The sequence below is a fragment of the Callospermophilus lateralis genome, chromosome 3 (assembly GCF_048772815.1).
Source record: "Callospermophilus lateralis isolate mCalLat2 chromosome 3, mCalLat2.hap1, whole genome shotgun sequence".
NCBI classification, from domain to species: domain Eukaryota; kingdom Metazoa; phylum Chordata; class Mammalia; order Rodentia; family Sciuridae; genus Callospermophilus; species Callospermophilus lateralis.
This window is the reverse complement of record NC_135307.1, coordinates 69,517,179-69,531,189: the sequence shown is the minus strand read 5'-3', so window position 1 is coordinate 69,531,189 and position 14,011 is coordinate 69,517,179. Positions and strand designations below refer to the sequence as shown.

Sequence of the window (14,011 nt, the reverse complement as noted above, 5' to 3'; positions counted from 1 at the left end):
CACTGTTCTTTGAAGAGGCAATTTTTCAGCCACACGTGTTGGGGGACAGCCTGTGCATGAACATTTTCTGACCCAGCAGGGCTGGGTGGACCAGGAACCACTCCGTAGAGGAAGAGACTTATTAGGTCTCGGCCCTGTCTGTCTCTAGAAGAACCGACCTTTCCTGCTCTTTGTGCAAGGAGACACACCTCTCTGAGGAAGGAGGACAGGATTTCCATCATTACTAACTGCCCTATTAAAAAACAAAAACAAAAACAAAACAACTGTGTTATTACCCTCTGCAGGAAAGGCTCACAAACAGGATGAGCCATTCCTGTAAAGATTACGAAAAAAAGAATCTCCCCGTCGCTGTGCTCCTGCCTTCGGCCAGGGCTCTCCCGGAGTGCCAGGCAGAATCACTAGTCTGTCGCAGAGGGTAGGAGGGAGGGTTCCCCGCTGTTTGTCTTCCACATCCTCCAGACCTTCCAGCCCTCCCCAGCCCTTCTCCTATGCCTCAGGTGTTTGATCGAGCTCGCTCACGAACCCTTCCCTTTTTTGGATCATTCCTGGGGTGGCCCCTAGCTGGCCGCGCGCGCCAGACCTGGAGAGGGAGAAGGGAGCACGCAGCGAGGTGCGGGCGTTGGACTCCTCCGCCGCGTGCGCCGGGCACCCCACCAGCAGGGCTGAGTGGCGGGCCGCTCACCACGCCCCCAGGGTGCGGAAGGCGCGAGGAGTCGGCGCTGGGGTTCTGTGAACTTGAAGACTGGCGGCGGGAGGTTGCTGCTCGGGATGCGGCGGCAGCTGCTTCCTGGTTTGAAGCTCGCCGAGTGGGGGAGAGCGTGAGCCCGCGGAGGCGGGGGCAGGAGGAGAGGCAAGAGGAGGCGGGGGAAGAGACGCTTGGGGCTGGAGCGAACCGGACGGGTCGCTCTCCCAGGAGAGGAGCTTCCCGGCCCTGGAGAAGGGGCGAGTCCCACGCGATCCTCCGGGAAGCGCCGCGCGCTCGAGAGGAACGGTCGAGCTTTCCCGGACCGCGGAGGGCTCGGCGCCGGGCTCCCCTCCTTTCCACCTCGGGAGTAAGAGAGGGAGGGAAGGAGGGGAGGGGAAGGTCCCACGGAGGAGGCAGAATGGCCGGTCGAGGGGGGCTTTGGCGCTGCTTTTCCCTGGAGCTGCCTCCACTCCTGCGGCTGCCGCGAGGGCTGGCCTGAGCCAAGTCTCCGCGCTCTCTAGTGCGAGCCAGCGCGGCCCCCTGGGGCCAGGGCAGCAGCGCCGGCATGTCGTCCGGCACCATGAAGTTCAATGGCTATTTGAGGGTCCGCATTGGAGAGGCGGTGGGGCTGCAGCCAACCCGCTGGTCCCTGCGCCACTCGCTCTTCAAGAAGGGCTACCAGCTGCTGGACCCCTACCTGACAGTGAGCGTGGACCAGGTACGCGTGGGCCAGACCAGCACCAAGCAGAAGACCAACAAACCCACGTACAACGAGGAGTTCTGCGCTAACGTCACCGACGGCGGCCACCTTGAGCTGGCCGTATTCCACGAGACACCCCTGGGTTACGACCACTTTGTGGCCAACTGCACCCTGCAATTCCAGGAGTTGCTGCGCACGGCCGGCACCTCGGACACCTTCGAGGGCTGGGTGAGTAGCGTGGAGTCCTCCTCTTTCTGTCCACTGGATCTCTTCTTCCATTACATTTTTCAAAAATCGCCCGGGTCCCGCTTCCCCATTGCTCAGCAGCAGAGGGAATTCCCTCCAGACTTTGGTCCTCTCCCAGATGGCCGCGGCACTGGTGACGCGACCGCGGTGGGTGTGTGCGGGCGCAGGTGTGTCTCGAGGAAGCCGGCCTGGACCTGGTCCCTTTTCAGAACTGCGGATTTGGGCTAACGGGAAGCTGGGAAGGGGCTAAGGTGGTCACCTCGCTCCTCCCAGACTTTGGGTTAGGCATCCCAGCTCTCAGCCCACGGGTAGATAGGAAGGGAAAGAAAAGGGTGATATGAAAGTGCTCCAAGCGCTTCTTAGGAGAAAGCCATACATTCTCGCGAGTATTATTCATAGTGTTTATGGATACATGTTGGTTCAGCCGTGCAGACGTGCACACGTGTTTCAGCATGCACATCCATTACATCCCAGAAGTACAGAAGCTACACTGGCAGGGATCAGATTGCCTGGGTTTGCATGTTGGCGAAGTTTTATTGTTTAGCAGTTTTCCAAGGAGATGAGCTTTTCATGGGTTAGCAACTAACTTCAATCTGATACGTGTGAGTTCTGCAATGTGTAGTTTCTGCAGCTATGGGTCTGGGAAGAGACTACCGGAGCTCCTTAGAAGACTGTTGACCGCCCTGCCTCCCCGCCATCACCTGCTGGTTTTTCTTTGTATTGACACGTCGATACCCGGCAACTTCTCACTTGCCTCTGCTTTCTGCATATTTCCCATGAGGCCAAAATTCTGCTGAAAATAAACTAAAATTTCTAGAGCACTCTACACAGTGTAGAAATGCTTTTGTTTCTTAATGCTAACACTGTCCTTGTGATGTGGGTGTTATCGTTCTCAGTTTGAAATGATGAAAGTGGTCTTGTTTGGCAAAGTGCAGTACCAGGATTTGAAGACTAAGGAATTTAATGGTTTAAGTTGTGGAAGGGGTCAGTTTTGAACCCAGAATGGGAATCAGTATTGGGAATCTCTTTGAAATTAATAAATGATGAAATCAGATGGATAATGGTGAAGATTCATTTAGTTTTTTTGTTTTATACTTTGGGGAATTAGTAATTTCACCATGTGTTCTCTAAAATTGGAGATGGCTTGTGGAACTACCCCCTCTTCCTCTCCCTTCCCTTTCTCCCTTCCTTCTTTCCTTCCTTCCTTTTGTGGAGCACTGAGGATTGAACCCCATGGCACTGTACCCCAGAGCTACATCCCCAGCTCTTTTTATTTTTTTATTTTGAGTCAGGGTCTTGCTGAGTTGCCCAGGCTGGCCTTGAGATCCTTATCCCTCAGTGTCCTGAGGATAAGGATCTTATGCCACCATGCTCCAGGCTAAAATCCACCACTTTTTTTTTTTTTTTTTTTTAAATGTACTGGGGATTTAACCCAGGACCTCATGCATTGTAGGCTAGCATTCCACCACTGAGCTACATGCCCCTCCCCGTCACTTTTTTTTTTAAGAAGTCAATTTTTTAAAATGTATTTGTTTTTATGTGATGCTGATGATGTAACTTAGTGCCTCACACATGCTAGGCAAGTGCTCTACCACTGAACTACAACCCTAGCCCTCCCCCCCCACCTTTTTTTAGCAGAGGTCAAAAACTATCATGTCTGTTTAAGCACAATCATCAAATCATATTGAGTTCATTTTTCTTTAATCAACTTACTTTGTGGAATTAAGAAGTGAACTAGAAAGGAATGACTAAAATACATGCATTTTATCCTGTGAGTTTCTGGATATGAAATAGAAGTGAGCATAGGAATCTGAATGGATTTACTGATTAGTGTCTGACTAGGAATTAGGTTGGGCAAAGTTCTGCAGGAACTAGATTCTGAGATAGGGTGGTACAGATGAGCCTGAGGTCATGGGAAGCTTGTCTCTTTGGAGAGAGCCTACACTGGTACTTCTCACTCATGGTTTGAGGATTTGAATCACCAGGGAGCTTTGCGCCGCTGCGCCGCCTCCCCCCCCCCCCCCAATTCCTTATTCTGGGGATTGGATTAGGGCCTCTGCATACTAAGTAAACACTCTGTTGCTGAGCCACATCCCCAGCCCTTTTTATTTTCTGAGACAGGTTCTCACAGCTGACCTCCATATTGTAATCCTCCTGCCTTAGCCTTCTGAGTAGCTGGATTTGAGGGCTGTACTACAGTGCCTGCTAAAGATCCCTACTTTTAAAGTCTCTAGCTAGGAAGCTGTAGCTGTGGTACCCAGCAACAGTACTTACAGGATTCCCAGGTGATTCCAATGTGCAGTCAAGGTTGAGAACCTGTAGCCTAAATGAAGACTAAGAGATAAGGACTGAAGAAGTGTAAGTGTGGGAAGATGCGGGTCACTTGACTAGGTGGTGTACAGAGCTGGGTATTATACCACTGGGTGAATAAAGATTTAAGTGTAAGTTTAATTTCTGTAATTGTCTAAAATAATTATACGTAAATGTTTAATACAACTGTTGGTGGTGTTTTGGGAAACATGAATGTTTGATAGGATAGGTTTAGCATTTAAAAAAACCAACAATTTGTCATGCATTTATATTCAGTTAGAGGAGTGTGGTTTTTTGGGGGGGTTCTAGGTATTTTGAAACTGAGGATAGGGTAGATATTGTTTATTTTTGTTAAAAATATTCGAAAATATATAGAATGCTTACTTTTTAAACTATCCTTTATAGGTTAAAAGTTTCTTTGAGGGGCTGGGGATGTGGCTTAAGTGGTAGCGCACTTGCCTGGCATGCGTGTGGCCCTGGTTTGATCCTCAGCACCACATACAAACAAAGATGTTGTGTCCACCGAAAACTAAAATGATAAATATTAAAAAAAAATTCTCTCTCTCTCTCAAAAAAATATTTAAAAAATATTTAAAAGGTTCTTTGAAGTCAGAATTATAGAAATTCTTATCTTTGCCATATAAAAATGAAATATTTAGTTTATTCAGACAGTTACATGTGGAATAATTGAACTTACTCCACAATAAATTTGTGTGTTGCAAGTGAAATGACAGATTGCTAACTTATAAAAAAAAAACCCAAGCAATTTCATTTTTCCTACATCATAGGAAGAAGATCTAATGGTAGCTTTATTGTAAAACAGAAGATATAAAAACAGAAGATACTTTTATTATAAGACTATTGTTAGGCTTTCTTGCTTATGGTACTTTCTACTAACAAGAATATAACCATTAACATTGGTTTTAGTGTAAGTCCATTGGCGTTTCTGCTAACCTTGTTGGGAAGAAAGCATTAGATCTATTTTATGCAATATATACCTAGTGCCAAATTTTTGTTTACAGACTTTCTCTCTCTCTCTCTCTCCCCACACACACATACATACACACACACACACACACACACACACACCATTTTATTCAATACACATAAAACCCAAGGATGTGGTGGGACACAGTTAAAGGAGTTCTTAAATGGAAATTCATAGCATTGAACACTTAAATTAGAAAAGAAGATCTTGAATCAAAGACCTAAGTTTCGGGCTGGGGATGTGGCTCAAGCGGTAGCGCGCTCGCCTGGCATGCGTGCGTCCCTGGTTCGATCCTCAGCACCACATACAAACAAAGATGTTATGTCCACCAAAACTAAAAAATAAATACTAAAAAATTCTCTCTCTCTCTTAAAAAAAAAAAAGACCTAAGTTTCTACCTAAACCTCAAGCCAGAATGATGAAGGAAAAAAAAGACAGGACAAAAATTACCAATATTAGGAACAAGAGAAACATCATTGCAGATCAAGGATAATGAGGGTATATTGTAAATAATTTTATGTCAGTAAATTCCACAATTTAGATGAAATGAACAAATACTTTGAAAGATGCAAACTACCAAAATTTCCTCAAATGACTTGAATAGCTTTATATTTGTTAAAATAATTGAATTTGTTATTAAAAATCTTTCACAATGCAACTTCAGCTCTCAGATTGCTTTACTAGTGACTTTTATGTACATTTAAGGAAGAAATATTATCAGCTCTATATGGACTTTCATAAAATAGGAGATAATTTATTCTCAACTCACTTCATAGGTTGACTTTATACCAGTAATACCATTAAACCCAACCCAGATGAAGACATTACAAAAAAGAAAGCCACAGACTGTTAGTTATGAACATGATGCAAAAATTCCTAAGTTTTACCAAATCAAATCTAACACTATAGTAAATGAATAGTGTCTCTTGATCAAGTGCAATTTGTGATCAGTACTTCATGGTTGATTTAACGTTTTTGGATTAGTCAGTATATTTTAATTGGATAAAAACGATCATCTCAATAAATCAGAGAAAACATTTGACAAAAATTCAGTGTCCATTCACAATAAAAATTCTCAGCAAATTAGAAATAGGAGGGAACTTATGTAACCTGATAAAAGAAGGACATTTATGAAAAGCCAACAGGTACCATTTTAGTGGTGAAAGAATGAATGTGATCAGGATCAAGGCAAGGATGTCTGCTCTTTCCACTTTTGTTCAACATAGTTCCTGCCCAGCAGGAACTAAAGCAATTTCAAGAAATAAAATGCATGTAGATTACAGAGGAAGAAGTAAAACTGTATTTATTTGTAGAAAAATTGTTGTAGAAAATTCTAAGGAATCTACAAAAGAGCTATTAGAAATAACAAATGAGTTTAGCAGGGTCTTGGGATACAAACTGAAATACAAAAATTGATTGCATATCTACGGACTATCAGTGAACAATTGAAAACGGAAATAAAAGAGCTATTTATAAGAACATTAAAGATGTGAAATTGGATAAATTTGATAAAAGGTGCAAGACTTTTCATTGGAAAGGACAAAACATTGCTGAGATGAAGATATATAAATGGAGAGAGAAATACTGCATTCATGATGGGGTGATTTAATATTATTAAGAAATCAATTCTTCCTAAAGTATTCAATAGATTTAATGTAATCCCAACTAAAATTGCAGTGATTTTTGTCATAGAAATTGACAGACTGATTCCAAAATTTATATTGAAATGTAAAGTACCTGTACTGATCTAAGAATAGTTTTGAGGGAAAAAAAAAGTTAGGGGACTTACACTGTCTGATTTCAGAGTTTATTGTCAATTATCATAACCAAAACAATGGGAATTGGAGTAAAGAGAGTCTTATAAATCAGTGGAATAGAAGATGGTCTAGAAATAAGATCCACACAGATAAAACCAGTTGATTTTTTAAGTAATAATTTTTAAATATTTTTATTTCATTTATCTTTATGCAGTGATGAGGATTGAACCCAGTGCCTCACACAAAATAGGCAAATGCTCTGCCACTGAGCTATATAGCTCCAGCCCAGATCAGTTGATTTTTGACAAAGGTGCCAAGAAGACAGTTCAGTGGAGAAAATATTAATCTTTTCAACAAGTGTTACTTGAACAACTGGATAATCACACACAGAAATATAAGCCTTGACCCTTATTCTCATACCAAACACAAAGGTTAATTGAAAATAGATTATATTCCTAAATGTAAGAATTTGTCAAATTTCTATAAGAAAACATATAAGAAACTCTAGAAACTCTTAGTCACCTTAATTCAGGAAAACATTTTAAAATCACACACACACACACACACACAAACACACAAACCCAACTCTTAAAAAAGCAAAAATTTGGACACTTTATCAAAATTAAAAATATTGCTTTCAAAGGATGCTTAAGAAATTGAAATCATAAGCCAAAGACTCAGAGAAAATACTTGCAAGATATAAATCAGACAGGAACTTTTAACATAACTATATGAAGGAACTCTTAACTGAATGAGAAAAATACCCAATTTAGAAATGGATCAGCTGAGGGTACAGTTATAGTGGTGCATGCACAATCCCATTGGCTTCAGAGGCTGAGACAGTAGGATTGTGAGTTCAAAGCCAGCTTCAACAATGGCGAGGTGCTAAGCTACTCAACTCAATGAGACCCTGTCTCTAATAAAATTCAAAATAGAGCTAATGATGTGGCTCAGTGATCAAGTAAGTGCCCTTGAGTTCAATCTCCAGTACCCGTCCTGCCCCACCCCCCAAAAGAAAATATGGATCAACTATTTGAATAGGCACCCTCTTGACAAATATCACATGATAATATACTTAAAATCATTAGTCATTAAGGCAATGCAAATGAAAACCAAAAAGAAATATCAATATGCTCCCACTAGAAAGGCTAAAATTAACAAGACTGAACATAACAAGTGTTGATGAGGAAGTGGAGCAATTGGAACTCTCATATGCAGCTGTTAGGATGTCAGATGGTACAGTCATGTTGGAAAACAGTTCATCAGTTTCCTAAATTATTGAATATATATGTGACTTATCTCTTCTTAAGTATTTACCAAGAGAAATGAAACCATGCATACAAAAGCTTGTCTGTGAATGTGCGTAGCAACTTTATTTGTGAGAATTCCAAACTGAACACTTAAATGACAACCAACAAATGAATATTTAAACCAATCATGGTACTTTCAAACAGTAAAAAGTGGTGAACTATTGATAATATGTAACAACATGGACAAATCTCAAAGTAATTAATGCTGATTGAAAAAGGACAGACCTCCCCCCGCCTCTGCCAAAAGAATACATACTGTATGATTCCATTTATTCAACATCATGGGAAATGAAAATGAGTCTGTAGTGACGGGAAGCTCATCAGTGGTTGTCTGGGAATGAGGGGTAGGGGTGAAGTCAGGATGAATTCCAGAGGAGACATAAGCAGCCGATGGCGGTGTGGGGGAGAATATAATCTGTAGTTTGGTTGTGATAATGATTTCACATTTATATGTATGTGTCAAAGCTTATCAAATTGTTCAATTACGTGCATGCTATGACAATCTTGCATCAAAATGGCTATAGGAGAAAACAATAAGGATTTATCATTTTCTTTTTATAAAATCTATAAACAGATTTTATAAAAATCTGTTGAATAAGATGCTAGTAAATAACAGAATTATATTTGAACCAAGCCTGGCTTTTGAAGTGCAGAAAACATTTTTCAGAGTAGGAGTGTAAAAAAACCAGCATCACAATAAAACAAATTTATTAAATTAGTTTCTGGTCTTTGGATACAGTTTCATTTTCTGAATTATCACTGTCAAGATTTTTTTTTCCTGCTTCTAGAACTTGTTTATTTTGCATAATTTCTTGGACTGGTGAAGTCTGAAGGTTTGCCTAAGTTAAAACAGTTTCCTTCTTTTATGTATTTGCTCTTGATTTGCTGACTTTTCAAATGGGGATTGGCATCTACTACTTAATGCTGAGCGCTGCGGGGTGCGGGGAGGAAGGAGGAGCTGGAGGCTGCATCATGGAAAGACCTTGGCGCCCCCTCAGGAAGGAAGCACCTTCTTGGCGGGATCCCAGGCTGTTTTCCTGTTCAACCCTCCTGAAGACATTCTGTTCTCTGCAGCCCTGTACGACTGTTTACTCTCAATTTCTCAGTTAGACACTTGTTTTGTAGTCCTGTCAGGTAAAGCCACCAGGTTACTCCTGAGCCATTGTTAGCCGTTCTCTTGATTCCTGGGTCTAGGAGCATGAATTTATAGCACCAGTATTCTATTAGATTCTCTATCTAGTGGCTCATTCTCTTATAGTTCAGTTATTCATTCTCATAATTATTATTATTTTTTTTTTCTGAGCCAATTGGCAAGGAGTCCTAACACTGACTAACCCACAGTGTCTTAGAGGAAAAACTCATTCTAGAATCTCGAGGAAGGTCTATTCCAGCGTACGTGAATTGTATTGGTTATATGGTGTCTTTCATTCCGCTGCAGTGAGGTTGGCTTCTCCTCATCATGCAGGTTGTAGCTTAGATGTTTTCCCTCAGGAGCATCTTCCTGGCCATGTTATTATTATCTTGTCATCTTACACTGTGTTCGTCACTCTCTGAGATCATTTTGTTAATTGATTTGCTTATTACATCTTCCTCCTGTAGAGTATAAACAGCTGGAGAGCAGGGACCCTGCCTGTCTTATTCACTGTTCTAACTCCAGCAACATGAGCAGCCTCTGGTACACAGTAGGCACTAAATATTAGTCAAAAGAATGAGATATGTGCTTTTTGGGATAAGTAAGGTATATGTGCTCTGGGAATGTCTTTCTGGAAGTAGTTTATTCATCTTTCAAAAAGAAATAACTGCAAATAATTGGGGAGTAACCATCATCACAACATTTCTTTTTAAAATTACCTAAGACATTCTAATATGTACATGGAAGACTGGGCCAGATTTTAATGCCCCTTGAATATGGTAATGGTTGAAAATTCTGTGGATGAAAAGTTCCCTGCCCTTGTCCTCTTAAAGCACACTTGTAATTCCAGTGGCTTGGGAGGCTGAGGCAGGAGGATCATGAGTTCAAAAACCAGCCTCAGCAAAAACGAGGCACCAAGTGACTCAGTGAGACCGTGTCTCTAAATAGAATACGAATTAGGGCTGGGGATGTGGCTCAGTTGTGCCCCTGTGTTCAATCTCTTGTACTGCCCCACCCCCCTGCCCAAAGTCTATGATTTTTAAACCGCTAATATATGGTAAATTCTTGTAATTTTCAATCCCAATGTTAAATTTGGGGTGCAGCAAGAAAAAAAAAAAACCTTTTAAAAGGTTGTGCTTCAGCCTTGGAGAACTAGGAGGTTGGTGGGTGGAACATGAATCATTTATCTTATGCAACTCTTAGCACAGTTTTGGTATCTAGCAAGTGTTTAGAATGGTGATTAGTGGTGATGGTAAAAGTGCTGTACGTTTTTATGAGATGGGTAGCATTTACTCAGAGTAAGAGAAGCACCTTAGATTTTCTGTAGTCTTTTTTCTAGTTTATAAAACAATTGTCAAGATCATATCCTCCCTGGGGCGCCCGGTTTGGGTTTGACTCTCTTCCTTCCTATTGTCTCAGGATCTCCATGGCCTCCTTGCCTTCCATCCTGGAAGAATGGCCATGTAAATGGATTGGCCTCATATAGAACTGGGATGTGTGTGGGAGTCCAGAGTATATTGGAATGGTTGACAGCTGGGACTCAGCCCCTTGGCTCTTGAGGCAGCTACTCCACAGACTGCTTCACATTGCTACCAGAAATGCCAATCCCTAGGTGAGCCTTCATTTAGCACCACGTCTGTCCTGTGGACTAGGCATTGTGCTGTTGCCTGGAGAGTCAAGCTGACCACATAGACATGGCCCATTCTCTGAAAGGTCTTGTAGTTCCAAGTGAGAGATAGATTGAGGACAAAAAATGAAAGCAACCAGGATGTTCTAGAACAGAAGTAGATCCTCTGATGCAGGTGAGCAGGTAGTTTAGGAAGAAGATCAGGAACATCTTCCTGAGAGGGAAGATAGCTGATTCTTAAGGCCCCAGCATCGGTCACAGCCTACTTTACTAAATTAAACCATGGAAAACTCTTTCCTCAAAAGAAGAAAAGGAACTTTTGACCTGATAATGCTCTCCAGAGAGACATCACAGGTGCCCTGTTGAAGGGTAAATGTCTCTGACCCACAGATGTGTTTCCATCTTTGGAAAGTTTGGGAGGGAACTAAGTCCTGATGTTTGTGAACAGGTGCCCTGCCGGGACTTTTGTCAAATTCCACCGGATTAGAACCATCAAATACTTACAGTTTTGTATGGATCATAAAAGAATCATAGATGTTGAACAGAAGGATCACCTAGTTCAGAACCACCACAATAGGAAAAAAAAAAAAAAAGCCTGGCAGCTCTTCGGCCCACAGACAGCCTGAAGGTATATTCATTTGGCACAAATATTTTTAACATTGGAACTGAAGATGTTTAGTGCCACCCAGTTCACTACCGACCCCACCACTCCCTATTGTCAAACCAACCCTCTTGACTCATTAGGTGCTCAAGGTTTTGAGTTTGTGACACCATAGCTCAAGCCTTTGTTTGCAAAATGTGGGAACCAAAGCTCCAGCCCAAGCATTACTATTGCTCTGGCTCACAGGAAGTGTGACACACACACACACATACACACACATACACATACTTCATATCTACTTGTATATTTACAAAAATGTAGATACACTTATTTAGATTTATTTAGATATGTATTAATTTGTAAATAATTCAGAGGCATATTTTTTAGATTTATATGTGTATGTGTGTGTGTATATATATATACGCACACACACATCCTAAAATTTAGAGAAAGCTAGCTTACTAGTACATATATAGGGTGTTCCCTTTTATTGCCAAGTTGTATTTTATTAATTATCTCATTAAAAAGACTCTTTCTTTTTTTTTTTTTGGTGGTACTGGGGATCAAACCCAGGGCCTTATGCAAGCTAGGCCAGTGCCTCTTTGTGTTTAGCAAGCAACTTCCAACAATATATAAGTGTTATCCATATTAAATGGGAGTCGGGCGAGTTGGGCTCAAGGCATGACTTTGCCACTGATCAGCTGGGATCTAAGGCAAACCTCCATTTATCTGGGTCTCAGTTCCCTGACTTATATTATGAGGGAGTTGCACTAGAGTATCTCTAAGGGCCCTTCCATCTCAAAAGCTTCTGTCTCCATTGAATTAGGCAGTCACATCCTTTCTTCCATTTGGAATAACTGGATTGGTTTTAATTCATTTAAAATGAATTATGTGTTATCAAAGTTAGTAGTTCAAAGTTAGTTATCAAAAAATCAGTTGGCCCAAATCTAAATTGTTTGGAGAAGATTTAGAGTGTATCCCAGGTGACTTGCTCAGTCCTGATGGTGATAATGGTATTATTTCCTTGGCTCAGAACCAGCCTTAAGGAAATATAGTGGGTCCTCATTTCAAGCTGTGCAGTTGTATTTTCTTAATTTACACTAATGCACTGCTTGCTCTGTGGAGTGGTTGTAAGTTATGTCCCGGTTATCTCGTGTCAGAGAGAGACTGAGAATCCCAGAATCCCACTGCTTAAGCTCTTGCTAGAAGCCGTTCTCAGTAGCACAGTAATTAAATCTTTGTAGTCCCAAAGTGTCTGTAGCCACCAGTCTATATATTCACCCTAGGTGATGACAAAGACTATAAATCACTTGTTGGACAGACATTTTAATTAGATGGAGGAATGAGCCCAAGGGTATTGGCTATCACAGTGTTTAAATACTGTGCTGAAGAATTTTATGAGACGGGAAATTTTTGTTGAGAATCATGGCACTATCCAGACTGCTTTATCAAGATTGTTACGTTTGTGTGTTTCTGTAGCACCAGTAAATTAGAGCAATGGTTGTGGAAGCTCATGGGACTTTTGTAGTAAGAAGACCACTTAACAAGGGACTCACTAGCAGTGCTTTTATTACATGCTGCCTTCTTGACAGCTCCTTTGATTTTATGTTTTACCTTTTCATATCATTGACCTCACAGGGAGAGAAATACTTAATAGGTTACCAAAGGTGTTTAGTTTGTGCTTGTGGTAAGAAGTGAAGAAATTTGCCAGAGGATAGAACCATAGTGAACATGAGCACCTCATAATTGCTTTAATAATGCAAGTCATTTGGGGCCAGTGTGAGCATGTTCTGTATCCACCCCTGGATACCCAATTTCAGACCTAGGCCTTATTTTTCAGGCACCTGAACCCAGACCACAAAGCTGCATTTTCCTTTGTAAGTCATACTTATCCCTTACACTTGCATGGCGCGATCTTTGCGTCTCTCTTGGCCTCTGACCTCACACTGGATTTTGGTTTTCTTGTCTGTGATGTCACAGGGCTGGGCAGCCTGAGTGCTGTGCCCCTATACAGTGTCAGAGTTCAGTGGTTTCAATTAGGGTTCCATTGGACAATGGACATTTTGCCTTTCCCCTCTGTCTTTTGGAGATTGTTCTGCTGATACTGTTTGTCATGTACGTGTTGACATCATTCCCTAAACAGGATGCATGTACTAAGTTTTGGGCCTCTTAGATGCTTTAATGTGTATTTCTTTGTTTCATTGTGGTATAGAAAAGTTGAGAGCAGATTTCCAGTCCAAGCAGTGCTTCTCAAAGTATTTCTGAGCTGTGGATCCTTTCTTTTTTTGGTAGAGGCAGGTACTGGGGATTGAACTCAGGGGCACTTGACCACTGAGCCACATCCCCAGCCCTGTTTTGTATTTTATTTAAAGTCAGGGTCTCACTGAATTGCTTAGCACCTCTCTTTTGCTAAGGCTGGCTTTGAACTCGTGGTCCTCCTGCCTCAGCCTCCTGAGCCGCTGGGATTACAGGAATGCACTACTGTGCCCGGCTGTGGATCCTTTCATTGATGGTGGAAACAATGAATGCTTTTTCCAGAAAAATACACATATGTGCACATTGACTGTTTCTTGGAACTGGGTCACCAGATTAGGGGTTCTCTGAAGCTTGACATGGACATAGGGTCTTAGGTGAAGTCATCCCCACCAAAAGTGT

At 41.8% G+C, this 14,011-nt stretch overlaps 1 protein-coding gene across 1 annotated transcript in view; it reads left to right on the top strand.

Annotated features, from left to right (window-relative positions):
• Positions 1 to 853: 853 nt before the first annotated feature.
• The window catches only part of Prkch (protein kinase C eta), a 215,070-nt gene continuing 201,912 nt past the window's right edge, over positions 854 to 14,011 (top strand). The window contains exon 1 of the mRNA XM_076848338.2: positions 854 to 1,613. Coding sequence (XP_076704453.1) covers positions 1,251 to 1,613 — 363 coding nt within the window. The 5' untranslated portion in view covers positions 854 to 1,250. The remainder of the gene's footprint in view (positions 1,614 to 14,011) is intronic.